Source organism: Prosopis cineraria, unplaced genomic scaffold, assembly GCF_029017545.1.
Source record: "Prosopis cineraria cultivar Desert tree isolate PC_DT_omini unplaced genomic scaffold, ASM2901754v1 PC5, whole genome shotgun sequence".
Lineage (NCBI taxonomy): Eukaryota > Viridiplantae > Streptophyta > Magnoliopsida > Fabales > Fabaceae > Prosopis > Prosopis cineraria.
Window position 1 is genome coordinate 5,495,736 of NW_026555336.1, and position 12,590 is coordinate 5,508,325.

At 32.4% G+C, this 12,590-nt stretch overlaps 1 protein-coding gene across 4 annotated transcripts; it reads right to left on the reverse strand.

Moving 5' to 3' along the window:
• Window positions 1-3,730: 3,730 nt before the first annotated feature.
• LOC129311285 (two-component response regulator-like APRR2) lies at window positions 3,731-10,707 on the reverse strand. 4 transcript variants are annotated; one of them, XM_054953494.1, is made up of 12 exons: window positions 10,424-10,707; window positions 9,487-9,644; window positions 8,724-8,803; window positions 8,245-8,308; window positions 8,021-8,067; window positions 7,787-7,864; window positions 7,186-7,701; window positions 6,616-6,756; window positions 6,226-6,456; window positions 6,023-6,091; window positions 5,829-5,906; window positions 3,731-4,841 (listed from the first exon to the last, which is right to left on the reverse strand). In XM_054953494.1, the coding sequence occupies exons 2-12, from the start codon at window positions 9,614-9,616 to the stop codon at window positions 4,659-4,661; spliced, it is 1,617 nt and encodes a 538-aa protein (XP_054809469.1). In that variant the 5' UTR covers window positions 9,617-9,644; window positions 10,424-10,707; the 3' UTR covers window positions 3,731-4,658. The 4 variants fall into 4 exon arrangements, with proteins under 4 accessions (XP_054809469.1, XP_054809468.1, XP_054809470.1 ...); XM_054953493.1 differs by having other exon boundaries at window positions 9,487-9,741; XM_054953495.1 differs by lacking the exons at window positions 9,487-9,644; window positions 10,424-10,707 and adding an exon at window positions 8,433-8,544 and having other exon boundaries at window positions 8,724-8,794.
• Between the last annotated feature and the right edge of the window lie 1,883 nt (window positions 10,708-12,590).

The window sequence follows — 12,590 nt, forward strand, 5'->3', positions numbered from 1 at the left end:
TTGCACCCCCAAGAAAGCTGTGGGCCAATACTCATCCCCAATTACACAGTATATCGGCGCTCAATGGGTAACTGATCCTTTTGTATATAATAATAATATATTAGCAAAAAAAAAAGGCGTACACATATACATACGTATATTTTTTCTTCAGCCAACCAATCGCCTTTGTATATATAATTTATTTATTTATATGTAGGAGTATGTATATATACAGCCAACGAAGTGATGACAGTTTTTGAGTTTTGATTTGGTCTCTTACGAATATACTCACATAGGTTTGGTAAGATTCAGTTCTATCCATTCCTTTATTTAAAACAAATTGAAATTGAAACTAATAATTCGAAAACGAAATGCTATTATTGGAGGGACCGAGGGAGACTTTGAATTGTGCACAGTGCATGGAAGTTTTTTGGCAAGGGATATGGTAGCTAAAAATTTTATAACCGTATTTAAAAGAATTTTTTAAAAGAAATGGAATGGTTTGAGATGGGTTTTCAAAATAATTTCAACCATCCTAAACTTATTTTTTTCTCCCAATTTGAGGATTGATAATCGAATGATTTAATATAAATAATTGAAAAAATTAATTATATAATTCTTATAATTTTTATTTAATTGTAATTCAATCTATAAATTTTATTGTTGTAACTAAATCTTTATAGTTTTAACTCAATTATAATTTAATTTCTGAACTTTAACTCTTATAACTCAATTATTATAATTTTAAACATTTACAATATTAGTATCTATATTTTAATAAATAAAATTTTAAAAATTAAAAATATTTTAAAATTTTAATTCTTATAATCTTTTTAAAGATTAAAAGGGTTTATTAATTTAAAATCTTAATCCTAACTTTTAAGATAACTTTATAAGGACTGGTATTTTAAATAGTTAAAATTATAGTGATTAAATTACAATAATTAAAGTTCAAGAATTAAATTACAATCTAATTAAAATTATAATAACTGAGTTGCAGCAAGTCAAAGTTAATTGAATTAGTTATTTTTTCTAAATAATTTTATTATAAAATTACACTCATCATCTTCACCCCCTCCCACTACTTCATCTCACTCTAGAACCAAAAAAAATAATTGTTATTAATTTTAATATATTAAATTTATGATAATTCTTATTCCCTCCGTTAAAAAATGTAAGACATTTTTAATCTTTTAAAGGGTAATCATTACTTTTTTTAAAGTACCCCTATTGATAATGACTTTATATTTATTGTAGGATATTTAATAAGAGTAAATATGAAAAGATAGGGTTAGTTGAAAACTAAATAATTACTCTATTGGAGTGAGATTCGGTTAAAAATGCCTTATATTTTTAAACGGAAGGAGTAAATAATAATTAAATAAAATTGTTATTTTTCAAATAAAATTCTCAAACAATATGATGTTCTATTATGTTTTATTTTGTCGCACTCTCCTCAGTTCCATTTCATTAATGTCTATTCCATCCTCCACCTTATGGTCTCAATCATACCTGGCTTATACTTTGACCTCACCCATCTTGAACATCCCATTTCCTTGCAACCAAAAATGCAATAGGAGTTTGAAGAAAATTCGTGGAGTTATTGTAAAATACCAAAAAAAAAATGAAAGAAAAGAAAAGAAAGCCCATTCAGAGGGAGATAAATGGGGCATGGTAGTTGGGGAAAAAAAATTAGGAATGATAGATAGATCCCTCTTAATGATATTTGGCGGGAAACGTGCATCGCTTTCACTGTTGGAAGCCTCTCATTTATAACCGACCTTCAACTGCAACAGCTACCTGTCCAAGACCGCAGATTAGGTGGGAACTCGCGGGAGCAGTTTTTTCTAAGATTTATTTTAAAACACTCCTTCCTTTTTTTCGGTAAACAAAGATAGTCTTTCACTGAGTTTTTTTTAAACCCATATTCTTTTATCATAAATAATCTTGTTTAAATCACGGTTGAGTATTAGACTTAAACATCTCTTTTAATAAAAATTTAAATCTTGATTCATTATTTTATAAGAGATTAGCTCATTTCATTAGATTTGACCCAATTGTCTTTATTGGGTTCGTTTTCTCTTTGAAAAAAATATATCCTATTATAAACCTATTTGTTTAATATTAAAAAAGAAATAATTTTAGATAATTTAAAAATTTTATAAAAAAATTAATTTTGCAAGGATTTTATAAAAAGAAGATATTATTTTATGTTCAATTACAATAATAAAAAATAATTATTAGTTAATTATTTTTAATTTTTATCATATTTTTCTTGATTTTTGTTTTATAAAAATAATTTATAATTATATGTTTTTTAAAATTTTATGATATTTTCACGTATCTTGTTTCTTAAAAACACTCTCTTTTATCTATCACATTAAATTATTTTTAATTCTTAAAATAATCAGAATTTTTTTTTCAAATCCTAATTATTTTTAAAATTTTAAACAAATATCATAAAAATTTATAAAATAGAATTATTTTAATGAAATAAACTAAAACAGATGTACTCCTTCTTGACCTTTTCCTTCTTACAAGAAATTTGGGCCACATAGTTGGGCCTATGTAAGCATCTTTTTCGGGCCTTTTTCCCTGCCTTGGGGGCGGATTATTATGCAACAACCCACATGGTTGTAGTATGATATGATTTTTTTTTTTTTTTGAATGAAAAGTCAAATGGGAAATATCATTACTCAAAGAAAATTACACAAGGCTTCGGCAACAAAAAGCCGTACAACAATTGCAAGAGCAATAGAATGGGTGATCAATACAGTTTGTTATGGTGTTAACTTTGGGAGTAAAGTCCGCAATGGATATTGCAATATGATATGATTGTGTGTGTGTGTGTGTGTGTCTGTGTGTGTGATATATTTAACTTTTTCTATAATTGGTTTGAGGGGAAAAGCTTTCGATCACACATTGGTGTAACAAAACTAATAATCAAAATACATCAATGTATTCTTGCCAAAAAAAAAAAACAACTTACATCAACGATGTTATCCATCACATGTTATAAGTATCTAATGAAAGGTTTTGCCTCAAGTAACAGCTTATTTTCAGCATAACATTAAAGCTATTAGATTCCTCACACATCTTTAAAATATATGAGGAACACAATTTTTAATCGCATCCAGAAGAGTGCGTGTGTAATTGAAATGCATATCCTACAACCAATATATTTGACATTGATAAGACAAACCATACTATCTTAAAAGTCACTTTTCGAGAACTGATGCACTTAGCTCTACGATCCTTGAGTGAACTATACTCTCCTTAAATTATTTTTTTCTGTTTATTTAAAAAATTGATAACCTTTTTAAATAAAAATTTTAAAATTATTAGTATTGTGCAAACGTAGTTAGATTTATGTATACTTGATGTTAAAATAAAAGTTCAGCATATTTTATTGTTACATTGAATAAATATTATTCTTAAAATTTGACCAGATTTTAATTTGAAAATTTGTACATATTATGATATTATGATAAAAGCTATATTATTTAAGATTTTAAAGATTCGAGAGAGTAACTTGATCTTTATCATCTCTTATTTTCAAGAAATTAAACGAAGAAGCCAGCCTATCAAATATGTAAACAATGAGGTAAAATTTTCTTTCAAAAAAGTCATCCTAAGATGCATACAAGTCTGGCATCTAGCACTCAACTATTCTCATCAAGCATCCCCAAGAAAGTCACTAGGGATATTAATAGCAAAATCAATTCATTAAGAACAAGTTTGGCATTCACAGTTGAGAGAGTAGACTCGCCTGTATTAATTCACAAAGAAAACTACACATAGCAACATTATGGTTTCAAATTCCATTATTTAAAGTCTGCAAAAGGCCCCACCAGCCAACAACTCCAAAAAGGGATCCATTACAGTAATCAGAATAGACTTTATGCCCCAAAAAAGTTGGGTATTTACAACCCACAAACCCGACCAGAGCATCTTTAAGAGTTTGATGCAGCAGCATCTGTCTATCTATATATCTATCTCTTCACAACCAGAAAAGTTAGCACAAAGTATCATCATTTATTACACGGCCACTACCCACCCAACCATGTCGCCTACTGGCTGTCCTGCACTTGCACCAAAAGTGCTGTGGACATCAATGAGTGGTCGGTGGTGTAAAGATGGTCCAAAATTTCCAGCTAATCTGCTAGGTGAATTCTGATGGATTTTGGGGGTGAAAAGAACAAGAGGAAAACCTTATCTTGATCACTGATGGGCACTTGCAATTTCAATTTAGTTCTCCATAAGTCATTGTTTAATCCCTCAATCATTTCAATGCTTTCAATGTCATCATCTGTTATTTTTATCTAAAAATTAATGCCAAACCAAAAGAGATGGTCGCCTCGAACATTTAAAGCTAGTTTGGTACTTTGACCCAAAGCACGCAATCTGTTAGGTTTGGCATAAATGGATAGAAAAAAACCTAGAGGATATGACATTGAAAACATGGTCATAAACTAACAATTGAGAGATTATATTAGAAGAAATGACCTATGAATGGCAAAATTAAAAGTGCACCTGTTTATAGACACCAAAATAAAGTTTACTCAAAAAATAAATTATATCAGAGCGTTGGTCTGATTGGCATGTACCAGCAAGTTGCTACGTAGTTGATCATAAGGGCACTAATCGATCGTAGGATACGTGTGGTCGCCCAGAGGACGTCACTGGGGTTTCAGTTCTGGTTCCAGTGTAGCATGCTTGGAACAAGGAGGGATGGTGGAAATGCCTTGCCTAGAGAGTTCAGCCAACACACAATCAATGGAAGGAGGTTTGAGGCCTAAAGGCATTGGTAGCCATGGCTTGCTAATTGCCTCCTTCACCACCTTGTCGACAATATCATCCGCCTGCATGCATGCACCATGGAAGTGTTAGGAAAATTCTAAGTTCAAATCCTCTATAGTGTTGTGAGACTTGGAGAGAGAAAAACTGAATGTATATAAAGAAATGACATGAGCTCTTTATACTTCCATTTCTCTGCATCAATCTATCTACTACAGCATTACATCCTAATGCAAAGGATCCAAATTGGAAAATTTCATGGCAATTTTGGACTTCAAAGCATCTAGTACATGTGCATTAGTAAACAAACATACAGTGCAAGTCAATGAAGACTGTTTGCCCATTTGATTTCCTTTGAGATTCTCACATTTTTATTATTAAGAATTTCAAAGCAACTCTAATGGGCAAAATACTCAAGTGCATTGAAAAGTTGAGCTGCATGGAATTACACTTTAATCTCCGAAGTTTAGGCATATTCTTTCTTTCTTTTTTTCAATAAAAGTTAGCCTTTCATTCAATCACAAAAGACCAAGAATGCCAAAAAGCAAGCAAGATTAGCTTCCATCATAACTCACTTCAAAATCCCTAGATGGATTATGATCAAAGGAATAAAAATCAGAATCTATATCCTGATCTAATCTAGCTAGAGAATATGCTTCCCCATTAGTTTCCCTATATACAAAATCAAGAGAGAGATATCAACTCCAATACAACAAATTTCTGGTATTTTCCATCACTTCTGGGTATCGATGATACCCATGGAGGTCACTTTGTTATTCTATTGATTTCTTCAGCACAATAATAAAAGACCTTGACTAATCTAAAGCCTTTTTTAGAATATTCTATCCAAGATTTAATCAATACTCTCACATCACACACTACAAGCAGAACATATTGCTTAGGTGCCCTGCTCTCTGTACATTGCAAATTTTAGTTTATAACCATTTGATCTGCATAAGCCATAAGCTAATATAATTTTAGGATGTAACTTCCTAGCTCCTACTATCTCTAAGATCTAGCAGCACAAATTTAAGAGGAAAGTATTGCATTACTGGATGATATTCACAGGAATTTTGAGACTTGCTAGAGCTATAGTTAGCTGCATTAGCATTGTGCCATCCAGGTGCATTCTGCAGTTTGATGAAAAAACAATATATATAATTAGAAACGCTGTAAATAAAATACTTAGTAACCAGCAATTTACGCACAGCATGACACTCAAGATCTTTACTTTATTAACACTTACTTGAGAGTATGAAATACAAGGACTTTGAGGAGGTGGCAACACTGGGCAACCCCATGCCTCTGCATGTATCTGAAACATCAAGTAATTTTTTACTCATTAAATTGCTTTCAGAATTATGCAGTGAAGGCTATGAATCAAGGTCGATGAAATAAAGGGCCAAAAATATATCCTGCTCCGGGTCAAATGCCAAAGAGGATGATCACCTGATGATATGGCTTCCAGTGCCAACTTTCAGTAGGCTGCCACGGGGGATAACCAGGTGGGCCCCAAATATGCATACTGGCTGGTTGACTGCCAGATTGTCCCCAGATAGGATACGCAGGAGCTGGTGACAGGGTGCAGTTAGAATAATATGGAGAGAAAGCCACAACTGGTCTTTGTACCCATCTTCGATCTTCCTTTGGCAAGATTCGCCTCCTTTGCATTCTATATTTCTGCATGACAAACAATTGTTATTGTTTCATACTTATCTAAGAGGATACGTGCATATGGCTTTTTAAAACAACTGGATGAAGTGTTGAAATAAGCATCCTACTAGCAATGTTGAGAAAGAAACCGAGAAGCCTATAAGCAGCAAGCTAAATGATGATGACCTGAAGATGACTTGCCACATTATGCCTAGTCAAGCCCTCCACATTCATCAGCTCCAGTATCCGAGAAGGAATTGCTTGATCAACCCCTAATTGTTCCACTGCCTTCACAAATTTTTTGTGCAGTTGAGGTGTCCAGTCTACCTGAAACCAAAGCCAGCGGTTCAGACAATCAAAACCAGCAGATAAGTTGCTTTTGAAAGCAAAATTTCAACAAATGGACAATCTTATGCAAAAGAAAAGAAAGCCATAAGCAACAAACAAGAACAATATATGCTATTCAGAATTATTTTCTCGCCAAACATTTTTAAAACAGTAGTTGAGGCTTGACAAGTCTATTATATAATTTCTTCAATCACTTCATGAACATGGGCATATGATGGGATTCATAGGCTAAAATTTGGGATATATTCTGGCTATGGGTGTCATATCACAATCATTGAATGCATAAACAAATTTGCTAAGGGGATTTTTGTAGGTAAAGCAGTGTTAATGAGGTTTCTGCAAACGGAGTAAAAAGGAATGTTTAGGAAACATGACAAGAACTAATAGTCATATAGCAACTTAATTCACCTTCTTCTTAGTTCTGATCTGACGGGAATTGCTATGAACGCCTGCTTTATTTGGAGATACAGTATCACCTTCAATGTTGCTGAGTACACCATCATGTGTAGGTGGAGAAGCAGCTTTCTCACTCTTAGAATCATTTGCCAGGTTCTCATCCTCCATGTTCTGAGTCTTTTCAGGTTTCACAGGTTGACAAGTACCTTCAGCATTCAAAACCCAGCATGTAGTTTCGACAAATTTAGATTCCCCATCATGGTCCTCACTTTCTTTTTCGGTTGAACAATTAGTTTGTTCGTGGCAATCTCCATCGTCCCTTAACCTTGCCCCCCGTTTTAATTGAGGAGTCGAAGGAGCTGGGTACTTGTCACTTCCTGCAGACTGCTCATGTTCAACATCACTGAACCTAGACTCCTCTAAATTTATACTTCCATGCTCTCCGCTGTCTGTTTGGAGCTGCAATACCACAGATTCTTTGACAGGCTCTTGTGATTTAGGCAGGACACTTGTCTCAGCGTTGAATGCCTGCTTAATATAACCAAATTAGAACCTTTTATGCTCATAGCACGGTAGTAGTAAATGCCAACAGAATCTGGCACTACTAACAAACCTTGTGAACAACATGCTGCCAGATATTCCTGAGTTTTTCCTCAGAGAGTGGTTTGCTTAGGAACTCAACTGCGCCAAGCTTTAAAAGGAAAATGTCTTAACCAGTCACATAGTCAACTATAAGCGACCAGAAATACGAATTAACATGAAGATAAGGTGAAATAAATAAATTGAGCAATATTAATAATCAGATATTAAGCCGCAAACTATTAGGGCAGCTAAGCCAAAATCTTACCGCTATGCATTTCATCATGGTGCTTAAGCAGTGATTGTTTGAAGTCACTGCATCAAACATCAAGCATCAATTGTTAGAAGATTTATGACAATAAAGCCTTTGAAGTAAACCTTCATCATATTCCCATACAGAATCATCATGAAAAACAGACTAAGTATTTCTTTTTCGAATACAACATGCATGCAAGAGGCAAAACTTGCAGAACTACATTTTTTTTAACTTACTGATGGTGGGCAAGTCCTTAGCATACTCAAGAATTTTGAAACTTCCCAGGCTGCTGGTACTCACCTGCAGTGACTAATGAAATTAGAAGGATGCATACGGTGACAAATTCCATCAAGTCTGTGTTACACCACAATCCAAAAGAAACCAAGTCTAATATTGATATATAGAAAATGGATAAAGGGAGCACCTTAATTATGTTAATAATTGCTATGATCTTGTTGGGATAACATACATTACGTGATAGAAACAGCATTCTTCAGATTTCCTTATAAAATGACGTGATCGATTGGCGTTACAGCCTAACGTTCAGCAGCATGTAATTTATAATCAAGATTCAAGGAAACCATTCTTCCTCAGAAACTTCCAAAACATTTTCATTTGAACATGCAAGAAAACATCCACTTTATCACTTCCTGTCCAAATCTTATAATTACTACATAGTACTTTGACTTGTATATATTAAATGAGATTCCATTACCTCCACTATGGCAACGTGGAAGCCATCAGGTCTGCTGGAGATTGCTGATAAGGCTTCGTTCTCATCACAGAATGTAGAAACTGTGAAGATATGCTGAGGCTTATTAAGGGAATCAACAGAATGCACGAGCATGTATGGTAAACAAGAATTGAAGGACTGAGGGAATAGATGGCAAGATTGATATGAATTTCAAACACATTCAAAGCTTTAATTACGTTGGTTCTTAAAAAATATAATTTTAATATAGTTATTCTTGCAATACTTGCTTTCCTTAATAGATGCTTGTCTTCTGTACCTAACTATTCATATTCACACGGATCGGAAAGGCCACGGATGTATTAAAAATAGCATAAATGTAAGTAACGCGCAATTCAGATAATTGGCAATTATTTTCTCTTCAAAATTTGGACCACATAGAGTTTTAGAAGAACTTGCAAGCGTGTAGTTTAAATGCAAATGATAAAGTTAGCAGCTTCATGAGCAATCTGAGAAATGCCATATATAGTAAGTAACATTCAGCAACGGACAAGGGCAAAACAGAGCTGCTCTTTAAAATTATCAAATTCCAAATTAACTAAATTCCGAGACCACAAATTTCCAAAGAATCTTTTGGGGACACTCACTAAATCATTGATGCTTTACAAGATGCCATTAAAGATAACAACGGGGACCAATTTTAAACAATAAATAAAGTGAGTGAGATTTGCTGGATCAACATTTTGAAAGTGAATGGAGAAAAGTGGCAAGGCCAACAAAGTATTACCGATATAGTCCATGGCCTGCAGCTTTGTTCTTATCTCCGAAGCAGAACTGCTGTCTCCATCAAGGAGAAGAACCCTAAGTCCCTTTGGAAAATCTATCCACTCCTGTATATCTTTAGCAGTACAAACCATAGCTGGCTTAGCATCGTTCCTCTGTTGCCTACAGAATTCACAGATCACTAATGGTTATCTGCATCCAACTTGTTCTGCAAGAACCCGCTAGATCACCAGTTTGATCTCTTAAGCTAGACCTTTGTCTGTAATCAAACTCATATGACACAGAAAATGCCAAATAAGAGATAATCTGATAATGATAAGAAATTGAGAATATTAATCTTTAAAGAAAGTTCAGAGGGAATGAAACGAGTCGATAATTCATCGCGTCCTTAAATTGTTTACATGATAAAAAGGCTTTCAAGGAGCATATAATGCAGACAGCAGACTACAGACAATACCATATGAAGATCAACCCAGACAAGTTTAAGTCCGGGAGTCACGTATGACGCTGTTGGTGGATCGATCATCAAACAGATTCCTACTAATTTATCCCAAAGCATTTCTGATTTATCCGGAAAGGAAAATGAAAACCTCCCGTGAAGTAAAAAGGAAGAATCAATATGCTAGAGTATTTTCTCTGAGAAATAAACTGATAAAGAGCCGGGTAAGATCTCGAGAAGAGGAGAGAGAAAAGTTCAGCTCTGACAGAAAAAAGGCAAATTAAGAAAACCAGACATGAATCAGGTAGAAAACTAAGCAATCTAATAATCGTGGAAACCAAGAAGGACGCAAGGAGCTCAAAACGACATACATGTCATGCATGCACATATTAGAGGTAAAAAAAAAATCAACAAAGCTCTCACAACAACAACAAAACGAAAGATAATGAGCATGCAAATGGGTATGAGAAAAAAATGTTGGTTTAGAAACCATTTGGACTACCTTGGCTGAAAAGAAAACGCATCTCGGAAGTTTAAAGCAGTGTGAAGCTGTCCATTCTTTCTGGTGTTAATATTTCATAGGAAGTTGAGAGAAGAGAAGGAAGGGGATGGGGTTTCAGTGCGGTTCGCGAAGGATGTAGGTGACTGCTGTACAGTTGCCATCGGCAGTTGCGGACCGCAGAATATGAAGGGGACCTCTCTCTCTCTCTCTCTCACAGGTCAAGGAACCTCTCTGTGCTTTTGCCCCTTTCTTCCAAGGTGCATATTCCAAATCCACCCTTGCCTCAACTGTTTTTACCTTCCTCGAGTATTATACCATTATATTGACTAATTGACGATTGAGTATGCCAATCATTTATGGAAAAGTTAAAAGAGAGGGGGGGGGGAGAGAGAATAACAAAAAAAAATTTTAAATTAATATAAATAATAATTTAATCTCTTAAAATATATAATATTAATAAAATTATTAAATACACGTTTGTTAATAATTTTTTTTTAAAAAATATTTTATTTTTATTGATAAATTATAATTTTTTATTTAATTATTATAATTTTTAAAAAAATTATAATTTTTTAAATAAAAACTGTAAATAAAATTTATTATTTTGAAAATTATTTTTCAATTATAAAATTATATTTAGTAAATTATAATTTTTGTTTAATTCTTGTAATTCACAAAAAAAATTATTATTTCTTAAATAAAAGTTGTGATTGAGACTTGTTTTTCAATAATAGAAATTATACTTGATAAGTTATAATTTTTTATTTAAATCTTGCGATTTACATAACAAAAGTTATATTTGAGTATTGTTATTTTTAGTAAGGATAAAATATTTTTTTTAAAACAAGTTATTGATAAAGAAGTCTCTAAAATTTTATTCATATTATGGCATTTTAATAAATCAAATTATGATTTATATAATTTAAAGAAATTTTATTATCATTTTCTAAAAAAATAATAAACGTTAATATTTAATTGTAAAATAAAAAGATATAACCATAGATCCTATTAAATAAAATTGTGAAAAGCATCGAGTTACTCATGAGATTATTATTACTAAATGAAAGTTTTTTAGGATATTGGGTGATCAAATAAAAAAATACATATCATAACAACATTTTCATCTTAAATTAATAAATCTATCATTTTTATTTTTTTCGTTATTATTCAATTAATAATATCATGAAATATAAATTTTATGATAAATTTGCTATTTATAATCAGGCTAAATCATTCCATTTCAATGTTATGTTGAAGAGAAATAAAATAATGCCCTTCCTAGGCAACCAGTATATTTAGAAAGAAACAGAGCGTGCGAAAGTATTGCCGCGCCCCGACGGTTGAGAGACAACCTTAAGAGGGGTCGGCATTTTTTGACTGAGGAAAGCCTCATGTATCTCTCCGTTAAGGTAAAGGTTTAATTTTTAAATATATTCTGATCAATATAAATATATTCTAAATAAAATAGTAAATTTATTAAAAAATATATAATTTTTATTTATTTTAAAAATTTAAATTAAAAATATTAAATCTGTATTATCTAAATTAAATTTGAACACTGCTTTAGTGAACAGGTAGAGGAGGCTTCTTTAAGTGGAGGGGAAGCTGGCTCCTGAGATGATAGGGCACAAAATTACGAATCGCTTGTATTTGTGTCACTTTCTCTAAAATTATGAATGAATATGTGAACATAGAATAATTTCTAGGATATATATCAACCATTTTTATTGTCAAAGTGACGAATTCAACCCAAAAAAATAATTTGGGGCGGGGGGGGGGGGGGGTTAGAACGTGGGGCATGGAAATTGGGTAGCTTTGGACGTAGAGGAATGCATTTTAGTGATAGGATCCCAATTGCAGCTTCTCTCCTCCTATTGTTTTTTTTTTTTTTTTTGGTGATTACAATTAAACATCTCTAAAAGAATTTAATATTTGACAACAATTTTTAATAAGTAAATATTTACAAATTAATAAGTAAAGTTATTGTTTTAACAAGTATTAAATTCATCAGAATTTTTGTTGGATATTAAATTTTTTTTAAGGGTCCTTCATTAATATTCACCCATTTTTCTTATAAATAATATAATTTATAGTTCCTAAACTTTCTCTTAATTATCAAATTAGTCATTGAACTTTGATTCAATATAATTCAATCATTGTAGAATTT